The sequence below is a fragment of the Silurus meridionalis genome, chromosome 7 (assembly GCF_014805685.1).
Source record: "Silurus meridionalis isolate SWU-2019-XX chromosome 7, ASM1480568v1, whole genome shotgun sequence".
Classification (NCBI taxonomy): domain Eukaryota; kingdom Metazoa; phylum Chordata; class Actinopteri; order Siluriformes; family Siluridae; genus Silurus; species Silurus meridionalis.
This window is the reverse complement of record NC_060890.1, coordinates 9,726,501-9,740,856: the sequence shown is the minus strand read 5'-3', so window position 1 is coordinate 9,740,856 and position 14,356 is coordinate 9,726,501. Positions and strand designations below refer to the sequence as shown.

The window sequence follows — 14,356 nt, the reverse complement described above, 5'->3', positions numbered from 1 at the left end:
GAAACCAAAGAAAATGACCTGACTGGTCTGAGCTGACAGAAAGTCAGTAAAACAGCATATCAGAGCATGCAAATCAACCTTGCCCAAAGCAGCAGAATCTAATCTGAGGCTATTATAAGCACAGAGTCCCTTAATTCTAATCTTCAACTGTCCAGTTTGGATGCGCCAGTGCTCATGATTGCTTCAGAGCCTTGTTTTTTGCTGACAAGAGCTTTTTGGTTGTATTGCACTATTTTGTGTAAAATCCCGGCAAATACCAGGAAAAGTTTATGAAATATTTAAACCAGCCAGTGTAGTTCCAATATCGATATCAAATCACTTTTTTTTATTTATTCTGATGTTGGATATGAACATTAACTAAAGCTCTTAACCTGTAGTGGCGTGATTTTTGCACTGCACTGCTGCAACATGATTGGCTGAGTAGATAAGTGCAGAAAGGTGTAGGTGGACCTAATAGAGTTGGTGGAAAGTATATATGTGAATGCTGAGGTTATGTTGAATTTGAGTGTCTGTGCTCCTCACAAAAAACACTAAATGATGGTCGTGTATGCATGAGATATTTATGGCCTTAACTCTCATACTCTGTGCAGATAGAGGAGGAGATGCTTTCCTTGCAGAATGAGCGCTCCGAGAGGATCCGTTCACTGCTCGAGCGTCAAGCAGGTGAGATTGAGGCCTTCGATTCAGAGAGCCTGCGTCTTGGCTTTAGCAACCTGGCATTGACTGGCATTCCTTCAGAGGCCTATCCAAAGCAGGGTTATCAGTCTGGCCACTGGAGCCACGGAGGTGCAACACCCCTCCCACACGCTCACCCACGGCGAGGTCCCAGCCGCTCTGAATCCTCTTCCTCTTCCCATGCGCTGGGCCCATTGCACCACTCCTCCCGCTCCTCATCTTCGTCCTCCTCTTCTTCTCACCATCATCGCCACCACTTGGCTCAACACTACCACCATCAAAGCACACCACAGCTGTACCGCGAGCGAGAGAGGGATAGAGATCGGGAAAAAGAGAGGGAGTGGGGAGGAGGCGGGGGGAGAGCCGAGCTGGTCCACCACCTTGCCTTCCCACATCATCTTCCCTCTCGTTCCTCCTCTCAGTCACTGGCTCTTCTCCCTCCTCCTCCTCCTCCAGCACCAGCCTCCATCTCACATTCCTCCTCCTCCTCCTCTTCCTCCTCCTCTTCTCAGGGGGTATATGGAGGGGGTGGAGGGGGGCTAGTGGTGCGAGGCCCAAGCCTGATGGCTCTGAGAAACAGCCCTCAGCCACTACGCAGAACGGCATCTGGGGGTGGAGGACAGAGTGCCGATGGAGTGTTGAGCCGCAGCACCTCTGTCACTTCCCACATCTCCAATGGCTCCCATCTCTCCTACTCTTAAAGCAGAATGTAATTTGTCTCAAGATTTGTTTGGGTGTTTCCGCTTTATTTTTATTTAATGCTTTTAAGAACAGGGGAGTTAAAAATGGAGAGAAATCGAAAGAGCACATTTAATTGCTGTTTTTATTTAGCTGGTCATCATAGGTGTTTGTTTCTTTTTTTTTATGTTGAAAACAGTACAGGCTTGAATCATCTCCACTGCCTTTATGAAGTTTTAAAGGAACGATGTGGTACTTACATTTCTATTCGGTGATGGAGAATACAAACGTACTCAAGACGCGAATGCAGAATGTTTATAAGGTTACAATTACGTCAACCACTTTCAGCGCTTTGTATGCGTGTATTGAAAAAAGGTCAGTCAGACTTTACAATTACATTTGTGTCCGTGGGCGTTGCCCCAGTGCATGAGATTAATGTACAAAAAAAATACATTTGTATTTGTAACCTACATTTGAATACGTAAGGCTACTGTACTTGTCCATTGTAGACATTTAGTCAGGTTCCCGCCAATTGGATCTTTTATTGTATATAATATTTGAAGTGTTAAAGCATTGTGTCCACAGTTTTCTATAGTAACGATAATCATCATAACTTTGATATAATATGTGAATTAAATATTCTGAACATTTAGCTACAACGGGGAGTCATGTTTATTATGTACACATTTTTTTTCTTCCAAAATCTAAAGTCTGTTTTGAGCAATTACCTTGTAAAAGGAATCATTTTAACGTAAAAAAAAAAAAATGTTACTGTGTCAGATTTGGTGTGTTATAGGTATTAATGGTTACAAACATTTGATTATAAATATTTTGTATGACTGCGTGTTGGCCAAATTGTACACAATTCATTAATAATAATGGCCTTTTTTTTTTTTTTTTTAAACAACCGTGAACACCATGTTTGGTATGAATTTGAAAACAGTAAGAATGTGACATCAAACACTAGTCACACTAGATTGCGATCAGTAATATGGAAATCGATAATAATGAAGTTATATTATTTATTAAGTTATATTATTTAATGCCTCTTCTGACATTAAATAATATTCAATTAAATGTTAGATGTTTTTAATGTAAAGAAATGACTGACTCACTGGGAACACTGAGGCTATATTGTATTTTTTTATTTGATTTTAATTTTATTTATTTATTTATTTATTTTGCATTATTAAATCTGCCCTTACAGAAAGCATGAAATTCTTGTTTAAAAAAAAAAAAACAAAAAAAAATGTATATAAAATTACAAGAATGTACCAGAAACACAAGAATCATGCATTTTGCAGTCAAAGGGTAATCACCAATACAGTGTTTTTGCCTCAGCGGTACAAAAAAAAGACAGAAACACCAGCTCAGATGACTCTGTATAATCTACATCCTTTGTGCTTGGTTTAAAACAGTGCATGCAGAACAACTTGTGTTTGTTGAATATCTAGTTGATGGGAGGGCCAATGATGTGCCATAGAAATGTATTTTAATGCCCAAAAGTGACTGGTTTCAGAGCAGCTTTTCATGGCCTGCTCTAAATAGTATAAGCAAGGGCTAATGCCGACTGAGCTGACCCCGGACAGGGGGCCGGCACACGTCCGAGTTCATGTATGATGGTAAAGGAGGCTCTCGTGTTTAGGATCTGTGTTTTCATCTCACTTAAGTGTAGGCTGATTGTAAAAGTGAGTACTGGATAGAGCAGGTTTTGCTGAGAGGACATTTTTAGTAAAGACTTTAAACTTATTAAATATTTACATTAAGCTGTTTCTGGCTTGAAGGAAATGGGGTCCTTTGGAAACGTGTGAAACGAAATGAAAAAAAAAGTAATTAAAAATGTAATAAATTAATATTTAAAAAAATGTAGCGTCTCTGTCATCATTTTGAGCTTTTAACAATGCAGGTTATGGGGTAGGAGTAGCTCAGGGGTCTTGAGTTTAAATCCCAGTAACACCAATCTGCCACTGTTGGGACCTTGAGCAAGGTCCTTAACCCATCAAGTGCGTGATTGTATGAATTCGATAAATGTAAGTCACGATTAATAAGGGCTTCCGCTAAAATGTCAATCTGTGGGGTCAAAGCTTATGGTATTGTTTCAATGTTCTACTTGGACATTGGGTTATAGATTTATTTTTATAACCATCACCAGCATTGTACACATTTTATTTTTCCTCTATACAACACCTTGTCTCTAGAGAGTCACATTTGTACTGTCCATAGTAAAACAGGGTCCTCGGCGTCACTGGGACGTGCCCTTTAAGACACGCACGGCCCGTTATTTGTTGCTTATTCTTGCCGTTTGGTGAATCCGGGCCGATGACGTCAGCGCACGGAACGCACTGCCGCGTTATAGATTTTTGTCGGCAGAGATCCTGAGCGCTCTTGACGCAGGGCTGGCTACGTCCGAAATTGCACGATAGCGTGCTAAATAGGATGTGAAAGTATAGTGTAGTGTGTGTTTATTTGACACGCTGTTCAGCGCGGGGTTCATGCGGCTCGGGGTGTAACACGGCTCCACTCCCGCGCCACGCTCGGACGGAAATAGAGAGGCGGGAGGGAGGAAAGAGGGGGGGGGTCAACTCCGGCTGCTGCATCCCTTTAAGAGCAACCGGGGACATAGCGGTGAGAGAGAAAAGGAGAGGAGGGGGAGAAGAAAGAGGAATTTAAAAAAGAAAAGGAAGAAAGGAGACAGGGGAGGAGGGAGGGAGGAGAGAGAGAGAGCGTGTGTGTAAGAGCGAGCACCGCGATTGAAAAAAAAAAAGAAAAAAAAAAAAGAAAGATGTCATCGTGCGAAGGGAAGCGCCGAGGTGGAGCGGTAGGCCGAGGCCGGGCTCCGGCACCGCTTGCCCGGGTCACGGCGTGAACGCAACACCGAGGCTTCGACCAAACCCCCGATTGGCCTGTTCAGGGCGGGCGGGGGGAGGGAAAGCCGGGGGAGGGGGACAAAAATAACAACACAGATTTATGAATCGGATTTTTTCTTTGGGTTTTTTTTTTTACACCTTTTTTTCCCCCAACGCGTGAATCCCATCATGTGTGAGGGTTAAAACAAGGTTGAAAACCGAGTCAGATCACGATGTGTTTTGCTGCATGTTGTATGTAAGGTTGTATAACTAAGAACGATTGCTTTCGTTCGTCGAGTTGCTGAATTGCGTGTTAAGTTTCTGACGTTTCGGTTCGTTTCCATAAAAATGTACTACTAGCGGTCATTTCATATAAATCAGCGCGATCGCTTTTAAAAACCACGCGTCTTCATTTGACGCTTCTGGTTCAGTGCATCAGAGAATAAAAGTCGTCATTTTATTATTCGAATTATTATTAGCATTAAGGCAAGCTGGAAGGTTTCTCATGTTAGATCTCAGCAAGTCGAAGCTCCATCCGAAAGTTTTTTAATTATTTCTCTCTTACCTGCGGAACAACATGGATACTGCATGGAGCAGTTTTCTCTTCCAGGTGAGAGCTCTGATTTGTGTGTCTTAGTGGACCTTTTTTAATGTATTTCTTTTTATTATCATCATCATCAGTATTTTAATGGAGCAGAACCACATGCCGGGAAATAAAAACACAGTGTTGCATGCAAAACCTTAAATGTGATAATATTGTCTTTTTTAGACCACGCCCACCCAAACCCATCTAGAGGGCTCTCTCCAATCAGAGCTCATGCAGGTCCATGCGAGCTCGCCTCAGAGCCCGCCCAATGAGTCCATAGCCACGCCCCCTTCTACTGTGGACACCACCGCCCTCAGTGAGGACCCTTTACCTGGTAAGAGGGGAAGGGAGGGATTGGAGAAAGCAGAGATGGCAAAAGTACACACATCCTTCACTCAAGTAGAAGTACAGATACTCATGTTATAAAAGACTCTGGTAAAAAGGTGAAGTACTGACTACACTTTTTCACTCAAGTTACAGTAAAGTACAGTTTGGGCTCTGACATGTACTTAAGTACAAAGCAGCCATTACTGCTACCTGTTTTAGTGTCACTCTGATAACTGGACCTCACGTCATATTAATATATTAATACAAAAGAATTTCAAATGTTGTTACCTAATGAATGTGTCCCTATTTCTTGTCATGTGTTGCTTTTTCATTCAAACACTGGTGTATAATTTCCTGGCTATAATGCATCACAGACGTAGCCAAGAAATAGGTTGATGGACTGAAAACAGTGTGCAATGAGAAGAAAAAAATATTGATCATGTCACCAGGTAGATTAACACTAAAGTATCGAGTCTGGTTTGAAATCGTAAAAGGTGAAAGGAAAAAGTTGTCGGAAAAAAAAATAGTTATTTAAAGTACTGCTACCAGAAAAATACGGTGGCCGAGAAGTGCAAACACATTAACAAATCCAAAAACAAGATAACAAATGCAAAAACAAAACAACAAATCCGAAAACAAAATAACAAATTCAAAAACAAATTAATTTGCATTTGTTTTTTTGTTTTTTAGTTTGTTAATTTGTTTTCGGATTTGTTGTTTTGTTTTTGCATTTGTTGTTTTGTTTTCGGATTTGTTAATGTGTTTTGCACTTCTCAGCCACCGTAGAAAAACCTACTTAAATGCAGTAATAAAAGAAAAGTGTACTTCGTTACTTAAGACATCCAGTACATGCGGAAAGGGACAGAACATGATGCTCACTTTTGCCCCCTGTTGTTATGCTTTTTAATTGCTGTAAGTTTTAAAAAGCTGTCAGTTTGATCTCTCATCATCTTCACTTTGTTATTTCTGTCAAAATGTCTGCTAAATCTATTGAATAGTTGAGGTAAAAAAAAAATATATATATATATATATATATATATATATATATATATATATATATATATATATATATATATATATAAAAGAGAGATATTTTCCCACTGTGGGATGAATAAAGGTTTATCTTATTTTATCTTATCGTAAGTTTAACTAAATTCTTATATTCTGAATAGAAGCAAAATAAAAATAAATAAGCTGTCATGGAGAAACTTATAATTATATTGCTTTTTATAAAAAAAAAAAAAACAGCTATTCTCTCTTTTCAACACTGACTAAGCTTCACCCAATTTAATTGTGTTTAACATTAATAGGTACATAATTAAACATCTCAAAACCACTAGCTCTGGAGAAGGTTTCAAAATATACTTTTGTTTCTTATTTGGAAAATTATATTCATACTCTTACTAAGTGCGCATAGAAATCACCTGGGAAGAGAAATCGCAGAGCCGGCACTTAAAAATGATTAAACATATTTTCAAATTATTTAGTGTTGCATTTACTGTATGCTATTGATTCATTTGTTGAATGAAATATTCATCACACCATATTTCTGTAGCTCTACACCTTTTTCCTTTGCTCCAGATTGCTCTCTGCAATGCTGCACACAATCAGAAACGCACTGCATGCTTGGTGACTGTCTCGATTGAACTTTTATGCATACAAACACCTTCTCATTCAGATGCTTTTATACTGGTTATTTTGGTTCACACTCAGGAGTGATTACTGTGATGTCACCTGCATAGAAAAACCACACAGAAGACTAAAATACATCAAGATTAGATTTAAATGAACTCAATGCTACACACATTATAACACCTTAAAACGCACATGCTCTTTCTCGTTTTCCAGAAAAGCCACCGGCTCGCCCAGGACGTGCTGCTCATATTTGTGCCATCTGCAACAAGCAATTCAAAAATAGCTACAACCTGCGGCGACACCAGTCTGTTCACACAGGTGTGCGTCTAAAAGGAGGGTCCTCCCAGAACCGTGAAGGTGCCTCTAAAGAGGCCACCGAGCCTATGACCCTCCTACACCTTAGTATTGTCCCACCCACTTCAGGGCTTCCTGCTCCACCTCCACAGCAGCCGCTGCTCACTCACGACACCAGTGATTTAGCCATGACCAGCACCGTCACACCCCTTCCTCCTCCAACAGCCATTGTCATGCCAACCGGAGAGCCGGTACAGGTGAGTTGTGTGCTTAAGCTGGATGGCATTATTTTCTGTCATTGATGTTATCAAGATCTAATTAATTCACACTAATTGAAATTCTACATACAAATTCTACTGAATTCTAAATAATAATTCTACTGAATTTTGGTAAATTTGAATCTTCAATGTTACTCGAAAGTAAAAAACATTTATTTTGGTGTCCTTTGAACTTTGGTTGCATCATCGATGTAGATCTGCAAACACATAAATGCAGATCCTCAAGTGAAATCTTAGGTTTAAATTTGCCTCAAGTCAATTTGCCCTCAACTGAATTTCACTAAGGAGCTTATTGTTTATATACTGCAGAACGAACATACTGCTCTGTAATTCCTCACAGTCCTTGCAGCTTCATATGTCACTCCTCAGCACCGTGTTCATATTCTGTGTCCGACTCAGGGTTGGGGAGCAGAAGCCATATTTCAGAAGGTACTCTAGCTTTCTTTTGAGCACTAATGACTAAGAGGCAGAGTCTCATTGAATTTGGGTTGAATGGAAGGAGAGAGGAAGCCTGTGACCCTATGCTTTGGGTTAAAGTGCAGAACTCTCACTTCTGATTGGTCAGAATGTGCTGAATAACTTTTGGCCCAGCTGCTAGTTAAATGTCAGGTTTACAGATACGTAAACATTAATACATGTATGTAGAATTAAAAATAAAATAATATATTATCGCCTTCTAAAGGTCTTTGACGTGTCTGCACTTTTTATTTTCGTGTGTTAAGCAGAGGCCGGTAAACCCAACACCGAATGCTAACGTGGTTCGTAAGAACCATGCTTGCGAGACTTGTGGGAAGGCCTTCAGGGATGTGTACCACCTGAACCGCCACCGGCTCTCACACTCGGATGAGAAGCCCTTCTCCTGTCCTGTGTGCCAGCAGCGATTTAAGAGGAAAGACCGAATGAGCCACCATGTGCGCTCACACCAGGGTGGCGTCGAAAAGCCCTATGTGTGCCCGCACTGTGCCAAGGCCTTTTCTCGGTATGAAACGCACAATTCTGCAACATAATCCTTCAGGATTTGTAGCTTCTAAGTTGTTTCTATGACAGTTAGAGCTTAAATTTGACCCTTTCTTCTTTTTTTTTTTGCAGCCCTGACCACCTGAACAGCCACGTCAGACAAGTTCATTCTACAGAACGACCCTTCAAATGTCCGGTATGGTGCACATTTGTTAACGAAGTGCTCTGGTTTAAATCATCAAATAGAAACCCCAGGGTTTATTTTGCTTTAAAAAAGTTGATTTCTTAATTCTGATTTGTAAGAAGGTGCTGATTTATATTGTTATGATTGATATTGTAATATTAGTGAGCATGTTCTAGTTAGTTTTGTATTCGATAGTAAGAACTTGTACAGGAAATGTGTAGCAGGTGCTCCATATAAAACATTAAAATGTGTATTGAGATTGGAAAGTCTTCTGTAAGGAAACTTTTATGTAGTGTTTTTGGAGTCTCCAGTGTTGGCTGATAATGTAAGTGATAGCTGGAAGTAATTTGTCTCAACAATAACAATAAACAGCAACAATAAACAGGTTATAGTTAAATATAAACAACTAGGTGAATAAAACAGTGTGTTTATTTATTTTTATTAATTTGTATTATTTGTTGCAAATTAGTGTAGTATAACAGAAATAAAATGCTTTGGGACATGCTGTATGAGGGAAATAATGAAAGTTACGGTGGTGTTTTGCAGCCTTTTACCACCCAGAATAGATTTTTTTTTATAGCAGCACATCTTAAGTGTTTTATCATTTATTCTTTACTTTCTTTACTTTGCACTGCAAGCTAATTGCATGAGGAGCTTGTTATTGTGATTGTTATTGCCACTCATGACGATGACTATTTTCACCTTTTGCTGCTCTCTTGGGATTGATGTTTATTTTTACACGTGTGAATGAATCTTTTTTTCGTCGTTTTTTTTTTTCCAGACATGTGAATCGAGTTTTGCCACAAAAGATCGACTGCGTGCTCACATGATCCGGCATGAGGAGAAGGTTCCATGCCACATCTGCGGCAAACTGCTCTCAGCCGCTTACATCACTGATCACATGAGGGTGCACAACCAGTCACAACACCATGCCTGCCACTTGTGTAACAGAAGTGAGTATTATGATCTCTTCTCTAATATACAGTAATTTTCAACGAGCCATTCTTTAAAGGTGGACCACAAAAAATGATATTGACGTACCTTCCCGCAAGTACACGAGATATAACAAGAATTAGCAGTAGAAAATATTTCAGAACCATATGTAATGTAGATCATGTGCTGGACCCGTTTTGTCTTGACCATTTGAGAAACCGGGACTGTGGTTCTAGCAAAAAAAAAATATATATATATATATTTTTGGAAGTTTGCGGTTAAAAAAAAAATAAGGTACTTGCAATTATTTAAATATGAATTTAACAAATGTGGATTACATTTTTAGGGCGTTTAACTACCACACACATAAACACGCTCTGTTTGTTAGGTTTTACGACGCTCACATACCTACGCATACATGCTCAGAAGCACCACGGTCAGGAGTGGAAGGAAAGCGGCTTTGGTTCGAGCGGTTCTGTTCTAGTGTGCCATTTGTGTGGCGTGCACTGCAAGACCCTCACGCAGCTGCAGGGCCACATGGGTACCCACAATCCTCCAGGCAGCAGCAGTGGAGAGGGTGCACCCGATGGCACGGTGGTGCTGAGCAGCAGCAGCAGCAGTAGCAACATGGCACCAGCACCTGCTGTCTACGTGAGCGCCAACACCATGGTGGACCTGCTGGTCACCGACTGTTCCTGCATCGCACAGGAGCCCCAGAGCTAGTACTGCATGCCTGTAACACACATCTTCATCCACATAACACCGCACACACCTGCACGCCCAGATACCAAACTGGACCTCTGTACATACCTGCATAAGACATGTTTATAAGATTGGTATATACCAGGACTATTCAGTTTTAATTTGAAAGAATCCAGCTTGCTTATGATTCTCTAATGAACTCATGGTAATTGATTTTTTTCAAGCTAAACTCTCTTTACATTCTGATAGTAATCAATAAAACTTTGGAGAAAATGTGTGTCTGGGCTCTGAAACCAGCAACTAAAAATGATCTTGGTTTTCTTATATTAAGCAATGAGGAAGCCCCTCTTCAAAGAGGCATATATGCGTTAAATAAACAAGAAGGGATTCTGAATTGACCGAAATATCTGGTCCCACATTTTAATAGAGTTCAGAAAATGGAGCGTTCAAATGAAATCATACAATAAAAGAGTGTACGAAAGGGATTGAGTAAACATTTGTGTCTTCCAGAGCTGAAGTGACTTGAAGAAGTAGATTTGAAGAGCTTTGCTGATTGGTGCAAATATTATACTCGGCCATTTTTTTTTGTAAGGATAAACTCCTCTCTAATGTATATGATTTGGTTACTGAGACGGGAAAACAGTGCATTAGTGTTTATTTTGGGTAAAAGCACCAGTGTAGGTGATTCTGATTTATCCAGACAAGTCGCACACACGATTCTCCAAATTTCGGTGACTGTATGCATTGTTTAGCTACTATAGATATTATGCATTGATCTGATGTTTGTTTTATTTTTTTTTATTTTGAACCTCCAAGTGATAAAAGCACTGCCACTTTCATCTTCCATGTTTTTTGGAAGTTGGGTGTTTGGAAAGAGCAAGTGCGATGGCAAACATCAAGCTAAAGAACTTTTCAAGATTTCCTACATAAGCTACAACACAGTGACCTCCACAATTTTAATCACCATGTTGTGCTGTCATTGTGACTTTCAATCTTTTCGTCACATTGTCTCATTGGCAAAAACTAAAATCCTGATGGACTAATAAAAAAATATAGCCCATGTGTTGTGTCATAAAGGTATGGCTTTTATCCTGCAGATATTTGTTCCATCACAAAATAAAAAGAGGGTTCTATTGATTAATGTATAATAGTGAAATAGATCTCTTGTGTTGTTTTATTGTCCTACTATTAAAAATATATATTGTAGCACTCTTTTTTTTAAAACCATTGGGCTGTTGACTTTCCCTCCATGATGAATAGCCCTGGTATATACTTTAACACTCTCTCTCACATCTCTCTTTAACATACCAATCCACATTTTTGAGCAAATACTGTGAAAAGAGCTATTACACCGCTAGCTGAGCAGACACACACACACACACACACACATATATATACTCAACAATTACACAGCCACTGTAGCAAATAAGAAAGGAAACTCGATACGCATGAACACTACTTATACAAGTCTCCACAGCACGATGTAGATCATCAGTGTATTATTGCAACATGATCAGCGGTGCCTGAGAAGTTCATGGTGACCTCAAAGTGGCATGAGAGCAATTAAGACACTTCATTTCAGCACCAAGTACGATTGCACTGGCTGGATCTCTGTCCTTTTTCTTCTCAAAGTCCATTTCACTCTTACTGCTGCAGGATACAACGATACTGTGATTGTGACTTTCTACTGTATTTCATATTCTGCTCTTTCTCCCACACCTTTTTACTCACTCTCTAATCCATAAAAAAGGGTTGATAGAAGAGAAAGAGGTCAAATAAACTGAAGCGATGCAGGGAAGACAAATGCGCGGAGACGTTTGACAATTCTTGTCTTCTTAACTCCTTAAATGGAGCACCTCACAGTAAACCTTAAAGGCAATGCTTTCGGAAAATGTGTGTGTGTGTGTGTGATAACTGTCTAGAGCATTAATGTTTTGGTGAAATGTGTCAAATAAAAAGCAAGAGTCGTATTCAGGATCATTGTGCACCTTAAAACGTTAATGTGGATCGGTTAGTGAGGGAAATCTTGGCTAAAGCAGCCTTGTTATTTAAAAGAAATAATGGTGAATGCTTGATTGACTCAGTTAAAGAGGACACTACATCGTTATAATATTCCAAGCAAATTAGAAGATGCATAACGAGGAACTTACTGATGCTTGATATATTTTTTTTTTCTCCTGCAAGCAAAAAAAAAAAGCTTATGAAATGAATGCAACTTTTTGTTTCTAAGAGGACTGAGAAAAATAATATTTTGGTCATGATTATTATTCATGCTGCATTTTTTTCAGTGTGTGAAGCAAGTGTTTAAAGGAAGGGCTTAATCAAACAACTGAATTTATTAGCCAGAAATGAGTATATAGTCCATCTGTTGAGATTTTGAAAAAAAGAAAAGTAAAAATACAAAAACAAAAAAAAAAAGATTTTTGTACTGGGGTGAGTAGTTTGAGCAGTCTAATGTTGGTACTGTACATTATGTGGTCATTCACTAACTTAAATTTTCTTTTGTAATTGGATTTTTATTTTGTTTTATTTTTATCAGTAATTGTTTATTAAGCTCTGAATCACGTTTAGGTTAATCTTCATTTAGCACTAAGCTAAATACCTCTCCTATAGGAATCAGTAGAGTTCTGGCACTGCATCTCAATGCCTTATTGTACCACTCTACCCTGTTTTCATTGATTCTAAAGGTATTTTAAATTGTAGGCTTGGATTCAGTACGAAATATTAATGGGATGTATTTATATTTATATTTTTATATTTCTCAACAGTATGCATGCCTATTAGCAATTGTTAGAGCAAAAAAGAAGAAAAAAAAAAGAATTATGTTGATGCTTACCATGATCATAAATATTGTCATTATTTTGTAGATTATGTAGATCATGTTATTATTTTGTAATTTTGACTATTAAAAAGAAAGGCAAGTAATAAATCTTTGGCTGGAACGTGTCCCTTTTCTGTTCTAATTAGGAATTTTTCATGCATGGGTATGAGTGATGTTTTTCAAAACCCTTTAGACTGATTTCTCTTACAAGTGATAATGAGAATTGATTCATTTTTACTTGAGTTCTGGCTTTAGTGGGGGCTGTGGTTTCTCACAATATGGATCAATATTACAATCCTCTGTTAATAAATTGTTTTTGTGGCTACCAGGCAATAGCCAAAGGCTTGCAGCTATACAATATGGTGTACAAGATTTAAGGCAAAATTTGTTGTTTACTGTGTTTACCAGAGATGTTTCAGATATTTAAGGTATACTACATATTTGTTTGTGTTTTTTCACATTTCAAATGTATTCCCCAATTGTTGTATAATGCCCACATCTCAGGTACTGATGAAGGGTGAGGAAGCCTGGTGTGCAGACAGCATTCCAATTCATCTCCAAGGTTTTTAATAGGGTTTTAATGAGGTCAGACTTCTACAGCAGGCCACATCTATTTCAACCCATTTAAAGCATATCTGGATGGAGATGGCTTTGTGCACAGAGGCATTGTCATGCTGGAACAGGTTTGGGTCTCCGAGTTTAAGTGATGGAAAAAGTTAATGCTACAACATCTAAAGACATCATATACGATTGTGTGCCTCCAACTTTGTGGTAACAGTTTGGGAAAGAACCACATACACACACTTTTGTCTATATAGTGTAGGTTCTGGAGACTTTTAAGAAGTTTCTTCACCTTCAACTTCACAACCAACCAGGTGCATTTTGCACATAACTTTTTTTTGCAGCACCTATAATTTTAAATATACTCTTGTTAATTTCCTATACATTTAATATCTTTTAATACAATATTTGCATACATTTTGCATTTTTACCATATTTAGATTCTGAAGACACTTTTTGTCAAAAGATTTTGAGAACTAGTTGGTGTGTAGATTTGAAGTGGATATATGAACTAGAAGTATTAGTAGTATAAGCTGTATTATAAGACCCAGGTGAAAAACATGCATGCAATTAGAAAGGAATGGCATTGTTTCTAACAAAAACTGTTCGGTCCTGTCCAGAGGGGTTGTGGGGGTAGTTTTCCATTTCAACCGAGCGGAAATCACACCTGAGAGTCTACGTAAAAAATAAATCTAATTAAACAGGAGGAAACAGGTGTGACTTCTGCTTGATTGGATATAATTCAGCTGCCAAGCCTTTTGCAGATGAAAATAAACATCCTTGATTTAAAACACTCTTCTTTCTAAACTGAATTAAACCTTTGAAAATTTCCATTTGCATGCATGGCATTTGGCAGATGCCCTTATCCAAAGCGTCTTA

At 38.8% G+C, this 14,356-nt stretch overlaps 2 protein-coding genes across 4 annotated transcripts in view; both read left to right on the top strand.

The window, feature by feature from the left end:
• taok2b (TAO kinase 2b) overlaps positions 1 to 4,598 on the top strand; it is a 33,574-nt gene extending 28,976 nt beyond the window's left edge. For both annotated transcript variants that reach the window (XM_046854881.1, XM_046854880.1), the window contains exon 19: positions 591 to 4,598. In XM_046854881.1, coding sequence (XP_046710837.1) covers positions 591 to 1,376 — 786 coding nt within the window. In that variant the 3' untranslated portion in view covers positions 1,377 to 4,598. The remainder of the gene's footprint in view (positions 1 to 590) is intronic.
• On the top strand, positions 4,301 to 13,024 carry mazb (MYC-associated zinc finger protein b (purine-binding transcription factor)). 2 transcript variants are annotated; one of them, XM_046854884.1, is made up of 7 exons: positions 4,301 to 4,809; positions 4,969 to 5,119; positions 6,961 to 7,298; positions 8,045 to 8,298; positions 8,409 to 8,472; positions 9,242 to 9,413; positions 9,782 to 13,024. In XM_046854884.1, exons 1-7 carry the CDS (start codon positions 4,777 to 4,779, stop codon positions 10,114 to 10,116), a joined length of 1,347 nt encoding a protein of 448 aa, XP_046710840.1. In that variant the 5' UTR covers positions 4,301 to 4,776; the 3' UTR covers positions 10,117 to 13,024. The 2 variants fall into 2 exon arrangements, with proteins under 2 accessions (XP_046710840.1, XP_046710839.1); XM_046854883.1 differs by having other exon boundaries at positions 4,303 to 4,809; positions 8,042 to 8,298.
• Positions 13,025 to 14,356: the final 1,332 nt, after the last annotated feature.